Here is a 15,154-nt window from a genome sequence, read left to right as displayed (position 1 = left end):
GACTTCCATGCTGCTGCAGGAAGGCTGGGCCTATGGCAGTGGATTGTGAGATCCCCTGCCGTAGGCCTTTAAGGATTTTTTTCTCCTAATCAGCTGCTCCTTGCTGTTCAGCTCAGGCCTCATAATAATTATATAGCATTTGGGGGAAAAGATAAAAACCAATAACCCAACAGCAGATGCCAAGATGGAGAAGATCTCCACAGCTACAACATATTTGCCCTCGGTGCTCAAGTAAGATGGGACAAAAGACAACCAAACACTGCAAAAGACCAACATGCTGAAAGTGATGAACTTGGCTTCATTGAAACTGTCTGGCAGCTTCCTGGCTAGGAAAGCCACAGTGAAGCTGACAACAGCCAGAAATGCCAAGTAGCCCAGAACACAATAGAACATGGTCAGTGACCCTTCATTGCATTCCAATATGTTTTCTTCAGCCAGAGATTGCATGTTAGTATCAGGGAATGGAGGAGCAGTAACTAACCACACAGCACAAATACTGGCTTGAATCAGGGAGCAGGAAACAACAATGGAGTTGGCCAGTCTTTTTCCCACCCATTTCCTCATTCTGGATCCTGGCTTTGTGGCCAAGAAAGCCAGAACCACAGTGATGGTTTTGGCCAAGACACAGGAAACAGCCACCGAAAAAATGATGCCAAAAGCAGTTTGTCGTAAATAACATGTCACTGTCTGTGGTCGACCAACAAATAGTAAGGAGCAGAGGAAGCAAAGCAATAGGGAGAGGAGGAGAGAGTAGGTGAGGTCTCGATTGTTGGCTTTGACAATGGGAGTGTTCTGATTCTTGATGAAAACTCCCAGCACCAAAGCTGTGAGCAGAGAGCAAGAGAGAGCTAAAGAAACCAAAACCATTCCCAATGTTTCTGAGTAGGAGAGGAAATGGCTTCTCTTGGGAAGGCACTGGTCTTTGTTCTTGTTTGGAAAGTGATCTTCGGAGCATTTCACACAATCATCCATGTCTGAAAAATCAAACAGATTTTTTTTTTTTTTAAAGATAAAACAATTGACATTTTCCACACTGAAACAGTGATGCAATCATTGTTCAGCCCAGCAGTTCCCAAACGCAGCCACAGGCTGCTTGGCCCAGGTGGACGGTTAGGGTTCAGTGGCAGAATCTGCTGTCATCTCTGCCCTCTTCCTGGGACTGCTCCTCCCATCCCCAACTCTCCCTGAACTCTTTTCCACCCACTCCTTGCTTCCCCCCACCCTGAAAATACTCACTGCACACTGGTGCTGCCGGACCACCATCCGTCCAAGCAGAGCTGAGGCTCAGTGCTGATTGACATGGGGCTCTCCTTGAATGCCACAAATGTGCTTTATGGCACATTTGCAATACCTAGCGCCAGCAATACCTAGCAGTAGCACCAACACTCTACGCCTTCAGGACTGGGCTTCAAGCCTCCTCAAGGCCTGTGAGCACCATTCACTCCTCCCTCATCAAATGCCTCAAGAGAACATGTGTCTCCTACCTTTCTGGTCTGAAATCTTCCCATCTGCACATGGAACACAATCGTAGCAACAAAACTGCTGTCCCTCCTTTGTTTTTTTGTGGAAGCCTGGATGGCAGTTGTCATTACACACAGCAAGAGGCATCACCTTTTCAGAAGAGAGGAGTAGTTATGCCCCTCCTATTCTAACATACTTCAGATAGCAAATACAAAGTTTCTTTCTCATGGACAATGCTGTAGGGTAATGCATATAAAGTAACAAGAAGATCAGAACATGGATGATTTTGGACTTTCAACTCTGGGCAGGGGTTACTCTGTCTTCCTATGGATCACTGTGATTCTACGTATGCTGCTCTGAAATGGAAACAGTACAAGAATATGAATGATAAAAGTTTACCCTTGGACCTTACTTACGGTGGTAGTATAACTTGAGCAAGCCCTGGGTGATAATGCTACTCATCAACTGAATAATATCTCCAAATGAGACTATTGGCCCAATTCTAATCCAATTTCCCACAATTCCCAAGGACAATGCAGCTCCACAGTAAAGGAACAAACATTCCCTTACCTTGAGGAAGGCTCTGTGACTGCTACCCAACTACAGGATGCAGCACATGACCCATTGGCACAGCTGTGTTGTTGCAGGGTGTTGCAAGGTTCAAAAGCAAGACTCAGAAATAATAATAATACAGGTATTTATATATCACCTTTCTTGGTCGTCAGATTTCTCCTCAGACTTTATTCAAGGCGGTTTACAAAGGCAGGCTGTTCTAAATCACCGTAGGGATTTTTACAATTGAAAGGTTCCATCTTTCAAGAACCACAACATTTCAGATAACCTTCTATCAGTGTCAGTGTAGGAAAGTTGGTGAAGATTTGGACCTTTGTCTCTCCAAACTACCCTGCACACTGGGCAAAGACACACCTTTTCAAGTGGTGCTCTTCTCATGTTTAGCAGGAGAAGAGCAAAGTTCTTGAGTCCTGAGTGAGCCCTGAGTGATAATAGTTGTCATCAACAGGAGATAATGGTTCTCATCGACAGATTCCCCCAGTGAAAATTTGGGCTCAATTCTTTCCAACTTTTCAGTGCTGATTCAGCTGCAATGCAGCCCTAAGATAAGGGAACAAGCATTCCCCTTACTTTGAGGTGGCCTCCATGACTACCCTTTTCCCCACCGCTGGATGTCACACACATCCCCTTGGCTGCATCAATCCTGGAAAGTTGGATACAGCCCTTTCCTATTTAGCTTGTGTGCCATTTTATGACATGGATTTTTCTCTATAAACTGCTGTGTGAACTCATTTGTTGGAAAGTGGTATATAACTATTCTTAATCATAAAAATAAACAATACAAAACAGACTAAAATTATACCAATTTTTGTCTGCGCTCTAGGCACAATGCCAAAAGACCTCCAAAGATGCCTGAACATCCTAGGTGTAAATGAAATCACTACACAGAAAAGCAGCCTTACTTGGAACAGCACACATATTACAAAAATGTATGTGTATATTCAAGGTCCCTGGGAAGGAGCCGGTATTGAACAGGCCAAATCCAGCCACCAACATCTTGTGGGCTGTGCAGATTTGTCGTTATTATTTCCTCCGGATGAGTTCGTTTCATTCCAAGCTCCATTCCGTGAATCTTTTTTTTTTTCTTGCCTGCATGCTGCTGTTTACACCAAGCTTTTGTGCATGTATAGAATCCTAGGTTATTGCCAGGATGATAGCATTTGAGTCATGACTCTTAATTCAAAATCAAAATTAATTCAGAATCATCTGGCAGCATGTCAGGTGCCAGAATGTGAAGTAGAATGAAGAAGAAAAAATTCCTTCCCTTCATGCTTCCTCTATATCAGGGGTGCCCAAACCCCAGCCCGGGGGCCACTTGCGGCCCTCAAGGCCTCTCAATGCGGCCCTCAGGGAGTCCCCAATCTCCAATGAGCCTCTGGTCCTCTGGAGATTTGTTGAAGCCCGCACTGGTCCAACGCAACTTATCTCAGTGTGAGGGCGACTGTTTGACCTCTCATGTGAGCTGTGGGATGAGAGCTCCCTCCACTTCTTGCTCTTACACATCTGTGATGCAGCAGTGGCAGTGAAGGAAAGGCTGGACTGGCTTTGTGCAAGGCCTTTTTAGGCCTTGAGCTACTGCAAAACCTTCATTCATTCATATAAGTTCATCTTTAATATATTCATTTATGTAAACTTATGCAAATCTATTCAAATTTTAAATGTAAATTAATTCTTTTCTCCCCCCGGCCCCCGACACAGTGTCAGAGATCTGATGTAGCCCTCCTGCCAAAAACTTTGGACACCCCTGCTCTATATTATAGAGTTTCTCAAACTGCGGGTAAGGACCCACCAGGTGATTTGCTACCCCTTTTAGGTGGGTCCCCATTCATTTCAACTTTTTATTTTTAATATATTTGACTTGAAACTACCCTGGTAAGTGACTGCATTTGGGGGATATGTTACAGACCTGTACGTTTAACAGGCTACTATGAAGATGCTTTTAACAATGATAGTAAATAAGACTTACTCCTGGGTAAGTGTGGGTAGGATTGCAACCTAGGAATGTTAAAAAAATTTCCTGCTTGATGATGTCTCTTCCGGTCATGACATCTTCCAGTGGGTTCTGACAGATTCTCATTCTAAAAAGTGAGTCCCAGTTATGGAAGGTGACATTCTGTCCCAGTGACAGAATGACCAGGGTACTATGCCATTAGGGGGCTGGGGGCCAAGAATAGGCCCTCAGTTTAGCTGTACTTGTCGTAAGAGGCGACTAAACAGCCACCGGGTAGATGGGACTCGTCAGCCTAGGAAGGCAGCTCATCTAAGAGAAGGAAACTCTGATCCCAAACCTCCACTGCCTTGTGGCTACATCCAGTTCTGGAAAAGGCTTCAGGAGTCAACCTCGAGGCAAAATCAGGAGCCGGAGTCCCTTAGGCAGTTCATGGCTGAACACAGTCACGTTCTGGCAACTCCTGCGACGCCGCTGGAACCAACCGTATTGGCTTCTGCCTTTCCATTGGACCATTCCAGCGACGTGGAGAGGGGGGATTTGCTGCATGGGTAACAGCCTATCCTCCATACCTTCTTTACCCAGGCTTCGCGCACTGGAGAGGACACTCCAACTTCGCCATACGGCGTCGGCACAACACGGGAAGCAGCAGTTTACCGGTTATAAGTCTTTGCTCGATTGGCGTAGAGCATGACGCCAGGGGCTGCTTCCGATGGTGGGAGAGATCATTGCATCTCATTGGGCAGCTACCGCCCGCCTTAAGCTGGGCAGTCCCCAGCCAGTAAGGTGTTGCCTCGCCACGGTCCGTTAACCTCATGGGGTGCGTGGGGTTTAGGGTGAAAACCGACAAGCGGATCGACAACTCTGCACCATGCAACAGAAAACAGAAAACTACTGCCCTAAAGCTGGGCACCTGGAACGTTAGGACAATGACACCTGGCTTCTCTGATGACCTGCAAGAAATAGACGACGCACGCAAAACAGCTGTCATCGACATGGAGCTGAGCAGACTGCAGATGGACATCGTCGCCCTTCAAGAGACTAGGCTGCCAGATTCCGGATCTGTCAAGGAGAGAAATTTCTCATTTTTCTGGCAGGGAAAACCACCAAACGAAACCAGGGAACATGGCGTTGGCTTTGCGGTCAGAAATACCCTGCTGAAATCCATCATCCCACCTACTGTGGGAAGTGAAAGAATTTTGTCCCTGCAGCTCCAGTCATCAGCAGGACCTATCACTCTCATCAGTGCTTATGCACCGACTCTGTCGTCTCCAGCAGAAGCCAAAGACAAATTCTATGATGACCTGGCCACCACTGTCAAGAAAATCCCTGTAAAAGAGCCATTGTTCATCCTCGGCGATTTCAATGCTAGAGTTGGTGCTGATAACAGTTCATGGCCCACTTGCTTAGGTCAGTTTGGCACTGGGAGGATGAACGAAAATGGCCAACGCCTGCTAGAGTTTTGCTGTCATCACGGTCTCTGTGTCAGCAACACATTCTTCAACACAAAGCCCCAACATAGAGTCTCTTGGAGACATCCAAGATCAAAGCACTGGCACCAGCTCGACCTGATCCTCACCAGACGCTCCAGCCTTCCCAGCATCAAGATCACACGCAGTTATCATGGTGCTGCCTGCGACACTGACCACTCCCTGGTGTGCAGCAGAGTGAAACTGCAAACAAAGCGACTGTACCACACGAAAAAGGAAGGAAGACCTCGCATTGATACCAGCAAGACCCGGGATCAGAGAAAAGTGGAGGAATTTGCACAAGCGCTTGAGGAATCTCTTCCAGGCCCGGCCGACGCAAACGCATCCAACAGATGGGAACATTTCAAGAATACCGTTTACAACACCGCCTTGTCCATATTCAGCAAGAAGACCAACAAGGCGGCAGACTGGTTTGAAGCCCACTCTGAGGAGTTGACACCAGTCATTGAGGAAAAGAGGAGAGCTCAAGCAGCATACAAGGTCTGTCCCAGTGAGCGCAACCTGCAGGTCCTCCGAACTGCTCGCAGCAAAGTCCAACAGACTGCCAGGAGATGTGCTAACGACTACTGGCTCCAGCTCTGTTCCGAGATACAGATAGCAGCTGACACGGGCAACATCAAGGGGATGTATGATGGTATCAAGCAGGCCCTAGGTCCAACACAGAAGAAAATTGCCCCTCTGAAGTCTGCCACAGGCGAGGTCATCCAGGATCGGGCGCAGCAGATGGAACGCTGGGTGCAGCACTACTCTGAGCTATATTCCAGAGAAAATGTAGTCACCGAAGAAGCACTGAACAACATTGAGTGCCTGCCTGTGCTGGAAGAGCTTGACAGTGAACCAACCCTAGAAGAACTTCACGTGGCCCTGGACTCCCTTGCCTTTGGCAAGGCACCTGGAAAAGACAGCATCCCTGCTGAAGTCCTAAAATGCTGCAAAGAGATCATCGTCACTGAGCTGCATGAAATCCTCTGTCTCTGCTGGAGAGAAGGTGGAGTACCTCAAGACATGAGGGATGCAAACATCATCACGCTGTACAAGAACAAAGGTGACAGGGGTGACTGCAACAACTACCGCGGCATCTCTCTCCTTAGCGTTGTAGGAAAGCTGTTTGCCCGAGTTGTACTAAAGAGGCTCCAGGTACTTGCAGAGAGCGTCTATCCAGAATCGCAGTGTGGATTCCGAGCCAACGGGTCCACCACTGATATGGTATTCTCCCTTAGACAACTGCAGGAGAAATGCAGGGAACAACGACAGCCACTCTTTATAGCCTTCATAGATCTCACAAAGGCTTTCGACCTGGTCAGCAGAGACGGCCTCTTCAAGATTCTCCCCAAGATTGGATGTCCACCCAGGCTCCTCAGCATCATCAGATCCTTCCACAAGGACATGAAGGGCACTGTTGTCTTCGATGGCTCCACATCAGACCCTTTTGACATCCGAAGCGGAGTGAAGCAGGGCTGTGTTCTTGCACCAACCTTGTTTGGGATTTTCTTCGCTGTCCTGCTGAAGCAGGCCTTTGGAACTGCAACAGAAGGCATCTATCTCCGGACCAGATCAGACGGAAAGCTCTTCAACCTCTCCAGACTGAGAGCAAAATCCAAAGTCCAGCTGAAATGTCTGCGTGACTTCCTCTTTGCCGACGATGCAGCTGTCACTACCCACTCTGCCAAAGATCTCCAGCAGCTCATGGATCGTTTTAGCAAGGCCTGCCAAGATTTTGGACTGACAATCAGCCTGAAGAAAACACAGGTCATGGTTCAGGATGTGGACTCACCTCCCTGCATTACAATCTCTGAGCATGAACTGGAGGTTGTCCATGACTTTGTGTACCTTGGCTCAACGATCTCCGACACTCATTCTCTCGATGCCGAGCTAAACAGGCGCATCGGTAAAGCAGCTACCATGTTTTCCAGACTCACAAAGAGAGTCTGGTCCAACAAGAAGCTGACGGAACATACCAAGATCCAGGTCTACAGAGCTTGCGTCCTGAGTACACTTCTGTACTGCAGCGAGTCATGGACTCTTCGCTCACAACAGGAGAGGAAACTGAGCGCTTTCCACATGCGCTGCCTCCGACGCATCCTCGGCATCACCTGGCAGGACAAAGTTCCAAACAACACAGTCCTGGAACGTGCTGGAATCCCTAGCATGTATTCACTGCTGAAACAGAGACGCCTGCGTTGGCTTGGTCATGTCGTGAGAATGGATGATGGCCGGATCCCAAAGGATCTCCTCTATGGAGAACTCGTGCAAGGAAAGCGCCCTACAGGTAGACCACAGCTGCGATACAAGGACATCTGCAAGAGGGATCTGAAGGCCTTAGGGATGGACCTCAACAAGTGGGAAACCCTGGCCTCTGAGCGGCCCGCTTGGAGGCAGGCTGTGCAGCATGGCCTTTCCCAGTTTGAAGAGACACTTTGCCAACAGTCTGAGGCTAAGAGGCAAAGAAGGAAGGCCCATAGCCAGGGAGACAGACCAGGGACAGACTGCACTTGCTCCTGGTGTGGAAGGGATTGTCACTCCCGGATTGGCCTTTTCAGCCACACTAGACGCTGTGCCAGAACCACCTTTCAGAGCGCGATACCATAGTCTTTCGAGACTGAAGGTTGCCAATACAATATGCCATTAGGGCAAATGCTTAAAAGCCACTCTATTGTCACTTAAGGGAAAGCTTAAAAATTAAAAAGCTAGCTGGCAAGAGCTGAATTGGCAGCTCTGCTAAATGTCAATGTTGCTTCTAGGCAAGAGGTAAACTTTAGAAGAACAACACATATTTTAGTTAAAGACAAGGCCTATTCCCCTTTGAATATAAGGAGGAGAGGAGAAGATGAGAGGACAAAATAGAAAATACCAGGAAAACTTCTGCCTTTGAAGACTCTCTGCTTGAATAGCAAACTAAAAGAGATAACAACAACAATTATTTGGCAGAAGAATACCCATCTTAGCAAAGACAGTTTACAGTTTTAAAATTGTTATTCTTTCATGCTGTTTAGAGCAAAGGACAGTGTCATTGTCTTAACTGGAAGCCTTACATTAGAACACTGGAAGAATTATTTTAGAAGCTGTTTGCTATTTTCACAGAAGTCTCACAGAAGTGCCAAGCTGGCCTGCCATTTATTCTTCCAAGCTTTAAAATAGTCTTTACCCTTAAAGTCTAACCAACATATATAGAAATATGATAGCCATTAGAAGTAAGTTTTGACTGCCTGATATTATTAAAGGTCTGGCTAAAGCATAAAGGCATATAGAATACTGAAAGCCATTTCCATCTAAAAATCATAGTTAGTATCACAGAAAAGCTGCTTAGAGAGCTGTTTTGCTAGTTTCACAGACTTTGAAATTTGGAAAAGGGAGTTGTATCTCAAAGATAGATAAAACTCCTTCTTGGCAGAAGTATACGACCAGCCAAGATAACACAAGCTGAGAAAACACATAAATGCAACATTGTAGTAAGAAAAGTCTTAGATATCAGTTGGCAGGCTGAAATAGGTTTAGCTAGCTGGACACAGACACCTGCCAGACACAAGTTTAGAAAAAGAATACATTTAATTAGATAAACAAGAACATTCATGAGAAAGCCTTTGTTTCAGTTGCAACAGAAATGGAGAAATGAGTGTTAAAAGGGGGCTGGTGCAGGGAAACAGCAGTTTGCCTGACATGTAATGTTAATTGTTTGAAGGTAAATGGGAAGAGGTAAATGGGAGAAATCCTATATGCAGTGAAAGTTTGGCTTGTTTTATGTTAAAATATATGCAAAATCACAAGAAGCTGGCTAAAGCCTTAGCCAGCTACAGAAGGAAAGAGGTCACATCAGAAATTAAAGACCAATCTAAGAAACACCTTACTGTATATATTGTTACAGTGGCAAGAATATTGTTTGCACAAAATTGGAAAACTATAAATCTGCCAACTAAAGAAAATTTAATAGACAAAATTTATGAAGTAGCAGAAATGAAAGTCTTAACAGAAAGAATGAAAGAGAGAGATTTAGATAGAGTAAGAAAATATTGGAAGTTTTTTATGATTGGGTTGATAAATTTAGTTAGATAAGATTGAGTTTACCCCCACACCCGCAATAAAGACACCAGACTTCGGCTTGGATGAAAATGGGCCACTTTATTGAACTTTAACTGCAGCAGGGCAATAACACTGAACATCAATCGTGTGGGGCCATATGGGCAAAACGGTCCTAGCCGTCTGCCTCCCCCTGCGTACTCATTGGGCGTACTAGCTGGCTCGAGGCCCCAGCCGTCAGATGCCAGCTTAGGTCTTCACTGCCACCCCCCAAAGGGGGGCAAGGCAGCTGGACTTCAGGCTATTCGGCCGAGCCGCACCATCCTGTCAGTCCAGGCAAGGGGTTCGCCTGCCTGCCTCCTGGAGCCAGTCAGGCATCATAGGAGTGGTTCAGACTTACCCCTCACCCTGCTGCCTTGGATAAACACCGAGCCAAGTACCTGCCTACCCAGCCCCGCACGTACCCTGCCCACACTGGGAGTGACCAACCCAGACTAACCTAATAACCGCACCACCCTTTGCCAGTCTGAGGTAGGCGAAAAAACAGCCGTCCAAGGTCCAATCAGGATGACTGCAAAAAATTCCTACCTGGCCCCCAAAGGCGACCAGCTAATCCCAGACTGGTTAACAGGGCAGGCGGGCGGGGTTGCCAGCCGGGAGCAAACTGAGCTCCAGCCAGAGCGTGTGCTCCTTGCTGGAGCTCAAGTCCCGCCTCCCCAGCTGTGTCACCCAATCACGGCTCAAGCCTCAGCCCTGGAGCATGAGGCGGGGAGGGGGCAATCGGCTGCTAGCGCCTGATTGGTGCTAACAGCTGTTTTCGTAAAAGGCAATTTTTCATATTGATAAATATGCGAGCCTTTGTATTGATGATTATTGTGTGTGTTTTTTTGCGTTAACTGAAAGATGTATGTTGGAATCTGGGGCCAAACCTTATGTGTAACCTGTGTTCTACCCACCCAAAGTTAAACCTATTTCCTTTCCTGTATCTGTAATAAATAAATAAAATATATTTTTTTAAAAAATTGTATAGTTTTACCTTATTTGGAAACCTGTAACTTGAAGCTCACCTATCAAGTGTCTCTAAGGCTATCTACAGCCTATTAAGTGTTAGCCCCATGTATGATGCCATACGTCAGCCAATGGGAAGTTCAAATCTTCAAACAAAGGACCCAAAATGTTATAAAGGGTCTGGTTAAGATTGATACTTGCTCTCAATGCTTTGGACAGGAGTCCCATGAGATGCCCGTTGCTAGCAACAAAGTAAAGGCTTGCAGATGATCACCCTTGACTATTGAGTCTTGCTTTGGAACCTTGCAGCACCAGTACTAAAGGAGTGAGAACCACTGCTCTATAACCCTTATCCTAACTCTATAAAACAGGGGTGTCAAACATAAGGCCCGGGGGCCGGATATGGCACCCTGAAGCTTTTTATGTGGCCCCCAGGCTCTCAGCTGCTGCGCAGTGATGAGGTGTTACCACTGAAACAGTGGCCCACATGAAGATTGGGCTTTCCCATATTTTGAAATATGATCAAGATTTGTGTATTTTCTCTTTTGTCATTTGCAGTTAATGAACTTCTATATGAGAGCAAAGTGCTGATTTCTGGTCATCAGCTGCTTAATGATGTTACTTTCTGCTTAATGACATCACTTCCGGCCCTCAACAGGCACCCTGGATGCTAACTTTGGCCCTCTGTATGAAATGAGTTTGACACCCCTGCTCTAAAACAACAAAACTGGGGGGAGGGGGTGAGTGGCAGCACAGGAGGGTAGGAGACAAGACGAATTATGTCACAGATTAAATTCTGCTTGGGAGAAGACTAACACTCACTGTGTGCTCCCTTCAAGCTGAGAGCAATATTTTTAGCATTCAGGAACCATTTTTAAGAATCCAAAAATCTGCGTTTTGGTGATATCACAGAAACAAATTACCCTAGAGGATGGGAAGTTTATCATAGGTCAATATCAAAGCACGTTTCTAATTAGCATGGCATATTAAACTCATAGTTGAATCTCACCTGGTTAAACATGTTGTGCCATTTGATGGCCTCGTCATTAATGCCGAACTCCTTGCCTCCGGGAGCCCAGGGATCCATCCACCCTAGTTTCACTTTTGCGAAGCTTTGGTTGGGGAAAGTAATCCAGTTGATGATATCAAACCCAGCAGCCAATTCACCCTCTTTGTTAAAGTAGACAGTGTCCCCTGCAGTATTGTTAAATATGATGCTTCTCAGGAAAGAGTGAAGCTTGATTGAAAGGAAGAAACAGAATAGGAAAGTAATAGTGAGTTCAGTATTAATTAATCTTCGATTGTATGGTTTATATGTTGTTTTATTTAGTTTAAATTTCTCTCTGTACAGAAAAAAAAATTCCAAGAGTAAAAACTCAATCTAAAAGTCTGGTACACAAGAGATCATACAATAGATGCTTGTAAAAAAAATAAAAAACAAAACTCTTCGAAAACTACTTTCCTTCACCAAACCCATGGGGCTTTTTGCTAAGAAAAGACGGTCTACTACTTCCTGAGCAGCACTGCAGCTGCACAGTTCTGGCTTCTGCTGCAATTCATGAGGGGTTTTCAGCTACTGGAGGTCTCCTTGGGGTAAGGGAACACCTGTCCCAGATCAGCCCCAGCAACCGCTGTGGGGCAACTCAGACCAGCACCAGTTCATTCACTAGCGCAGGTCCACATTGCTCTGTGCAGGCGGATTAGGCCCAGCATGGGACTTGGAAACTGATCCGTGCCAACACTGCTGAACCCACCTCCTTCCACAGCCTGATACACCCAGTCTCCATCCCAGCTCCTCCCTATTCTGCCCTGCCCCATTCCACCCCCTTCACTGGGCTTACCTGCTCCTGCAGACATTCCAGCAGTCACCAGCCCATGAGGGAAGGCTACTGACGTTCCTGTGGTGTGCCAGCTGCTTGCACTGCCGTAAAACATTTCACACTTGCTTTTTACCAGCCTGCACTATTGGAAAACAAATTCCTCTGGTGCTACTCTTAGGTAGGTTTGGGACAATGCCCTTATCAAATGCTAACATCCAATAGACTAGCTAAGAGAAGGTAATTGTTCTTGATGTGAAATAGTACCTGCCAAGGTTGCACATTCAGATGATCGAATCTTCCTCTCTCAATTCTTCCAGTGACTTTTGGCTTGAATGTGTGCATCTTATGGACAGCATGTGCAATGGCATAGATGGCATTGTAGATGCTGTAAATTTGGCCCATTATGCTTGCCTCAAAAAGAGTGGCAGGAAGGGTCTCTAGTTTCTCTTGCCCTGTACATAGATCAGTGGTATCTTCACGTTCATCAGAATCAGAAAATAAACAGTTGAATGCCTGTTCCCAGAAGACCTTGAGAAAGCCATCTCCTTTTGGAGACTGAGGATGTAAGCTCTGGGGGAACTGTGCAAAGCCCAGAACCTCATTGGAGTGAACAGCAAAAGACAAGGCACCATCAAATATTTGTATATCATTATTCCTGGACACAGTATCTGCTGCAAGGTACCACTGAGCAGTCATGATCCACACTTTACCAGTAAAAACCTTTGTAACACCTTCAAGTAAGGAATGTAGATATATGAACGCCATCAGAAATATTGTGGTCTGATGACCTGCATTTACAATATGTACTTTGACATTGGAGCTCATGATTGAACTGGCCTGTGCACGGAGGTTTTCAATTGAAGTCAATGTGACTATTGCTTGGGATACAGGGGATGTTTTTTCACTGAAGGCTGAACAAATGCCATTCTGAGCAAGCATGGAAGTCAATGTCTGCAGAAACCTTTCCCCATTCTCATCATCTGCTGTTATGAGGCCAACCCAGATCCATTGGAAATGGAGAAGTAAATGCACAATCCCCCTGTATTGATGTTCTTCGTTGGGGACCATCCGGTAGAAGGAAGGAAATTGGGTTTTAACATCCATCACTGGAGCTAAAACACAATATGCAATCTAAACAAACAAAAACATCACATTAATGGTGATTGAGAATGTTCCCTTCCAAAGATCTGTGGATCTTTGAATGCTGTGAAATTCATGAGGTTTGAAAAAAAAAAAGCAAAGAAAGGGAGAATGGTTTCACAATGCTTTTTCTGATACATGTATGCAGAAGACCATTTTGTAGAATTGTACCATTGAGATCAAAATATTACACTTTATCTCCTCAATCATTTTATTGTATTCAATCAAATCACACAGTGACACTGCTCCACATACACAAAATGCAGATATACTTTTCTTCTTCCCACCTATCTTTCCATTTAGCATTCTTTGCTCATGTGTCTTTTCTGCTACTCTCCCCTCCAGGGGAGAAAAATGATAAAAATAGAATGGCTGGCATGAAGATATTCTGAAAGTTCAAGTGGAAGTTCAAGCACTAGTTCAAGTGGGAAAGCTTCATACCCCAGACAGTCATTCTACCTGTGGAAACTTGTAGATGCCCAATATAGTCGCTATTTGCCGGGAGACTTCGGAATCAAGTCCTCCGATGACAGCTACCATATTCTTCTGCTTCTCACATTTGAAGTTGGGGTCTGTGCGACTCCGGGTGGAAAAAAGATTCAGGGTGCTCTGATAAGTCATTCTTTCATCAAGGTAACTGTTGTAAATTTGGAAACCGAGGCTGACATTGGGTAAGATCTCAGGGTTTTCATTGATCTCCTTGACAGCAAACACCAAGGACAGGACTTGCAGGTAGCCCTTTGGTTTTCCACTTAAAGCAGGAATTAAAGAATGTGTGAGACAAATAAAGGACTCTGCATGGAAGAATTGTTTGAGAGCATAACATTATGTTCAGAAGGTATGCATACCTTCACACTTACACAAGACAGTAAAGGCAGAATGACATGAATAATTTAAATAGTGTACTCCCTCCCCCCAACTGCAGAGAAAGGAACATCTCTCGTTATCAACAGTATGCTGTGAGGTTCTCCAGCACAATGAGATCTTTGCTGGCATTTCAGCCAAACTTTCGGCACAGGGGTGGATCAGGGTTGGGGTCAAGTTGGATTGTGGTGGGGATTAGGACAGATCATGGAGGGTTGGGGTTGGTTGTAGCAGAGCTGGTGGCCACTGTGTCCCAAATCCCCATCCTAGGCTTGGCAAGGATTGAAGTAGTTCCATGGGGTACCATGCAGCTTCCTTTAAGATAAGGTAAATATTTGACCTCTCCTTTCTCCCAACTGGCCTGGTCTACCAGAAAATGCATAGGACCAGCGACTGGTGCTTGGGCAGAACTTCATGCTTTGTGCTGGCCAAAGATATGATTGGGCTGTGAGTGTAAGTAGCTTGAATTAATTTTAATCAAAACCCAAAACTAGTCAACTTTCCTACATTGATGCAGCCATGCCAACAGGCCATGGTGATGCATTCTGTAGGGAAGCAGTCACAGAGGCTTCCTCAAGGTAAGGGAACATTTGTACCACCAGTTTGCATTTCTGTTCTGGCCTAGTAGTAGTAGTAGTAGTAGTAGTAGTAGTAGTAGTAGTAGTAGTAGTAACTTTATTGTCATTGTGCTACAGCACAACAAAATTTATGCACCTTTGAGATACAAGCATAAATATATACTACAATTCCAACAATCACCATACAATACAAAAAACAATAGAGAATGTCATGTAGGGAACAAAAGAGTTTCCTTACATAAATTCATTCACAGTCAT

The 15,154-nt window shown here is 45.5% G+C and overlaps 1 protein-coding gene across 1 annotated transcript; it reads right to left on the bottom strand.

Annotated features, from left to right (window-relative positions):
- Nucleotides 1–30: 30 nt before the first annotated feature.
- LOC136653261 (vomeronasal type-2 receptor 26-like) lies at nt 31–15,154 on the bottom strand. Its single transcript, XM_066630170.1, has 5 exons — nt 15,135–15,154; nt 13,914–14,205; nt 11,504–11,731; nt 1,485–1,611; nt 31–974 (listed from the first exon to the last, which is right to left on the bottom strand). Exons 1-5 carry the CDS (start codon nt 15,152–15,154, stop codon nt 31–33), a joined length of 1,611 nt encoding a protein of 536 aa, XP_066486267.1.

Source organism: Tiliqua scincoides, chromosome 5 (genome assembly GCF_035046505.1).
Source record: "Tiliqua scincoides isolate rTilSci1 chromosome 5, rTilSci1.hap2, whole genome shotgun sequence".
NCBI classification, from domain to species: domain Eukaryota; kingdom Metazoa; phylum Chordata; class Lepidosauria; order Squamata; family Scincidae; genus Tiliqua; species Tiliqua scincoides.
The sequence above is the reverse complement of the archived record's forward strand: the minus strand, read 5'-3'. Positions and strand labels throughout refer to the sequence as shown.

What these genes read in the sequence shown, in the direction of transcription:
- LOC136653261 (XM_066630170.1), bottom strand. Translation starts at nt 15,154, where the DNA reads ATGACTGTGAATGAATTTAT. An exon ending in GCATCTACAAGTTTCCACAG is followed by an intron (nt 11,732 to 13,913) that starts GTAGAATGACTG and finishes CTTTCAATCAAG; the next exon opens with CTTCACTCTTTCCTGAGAAG. An exon ending in GGCACAACATGTTTAACCAG is followed by an intron (nt 1,612 to 11,503) that starts GTGAGATTCAAC and finishes TCTTCTGAAAAG; the next exon opens with GTGATGCCTCTTGCTGTGTG.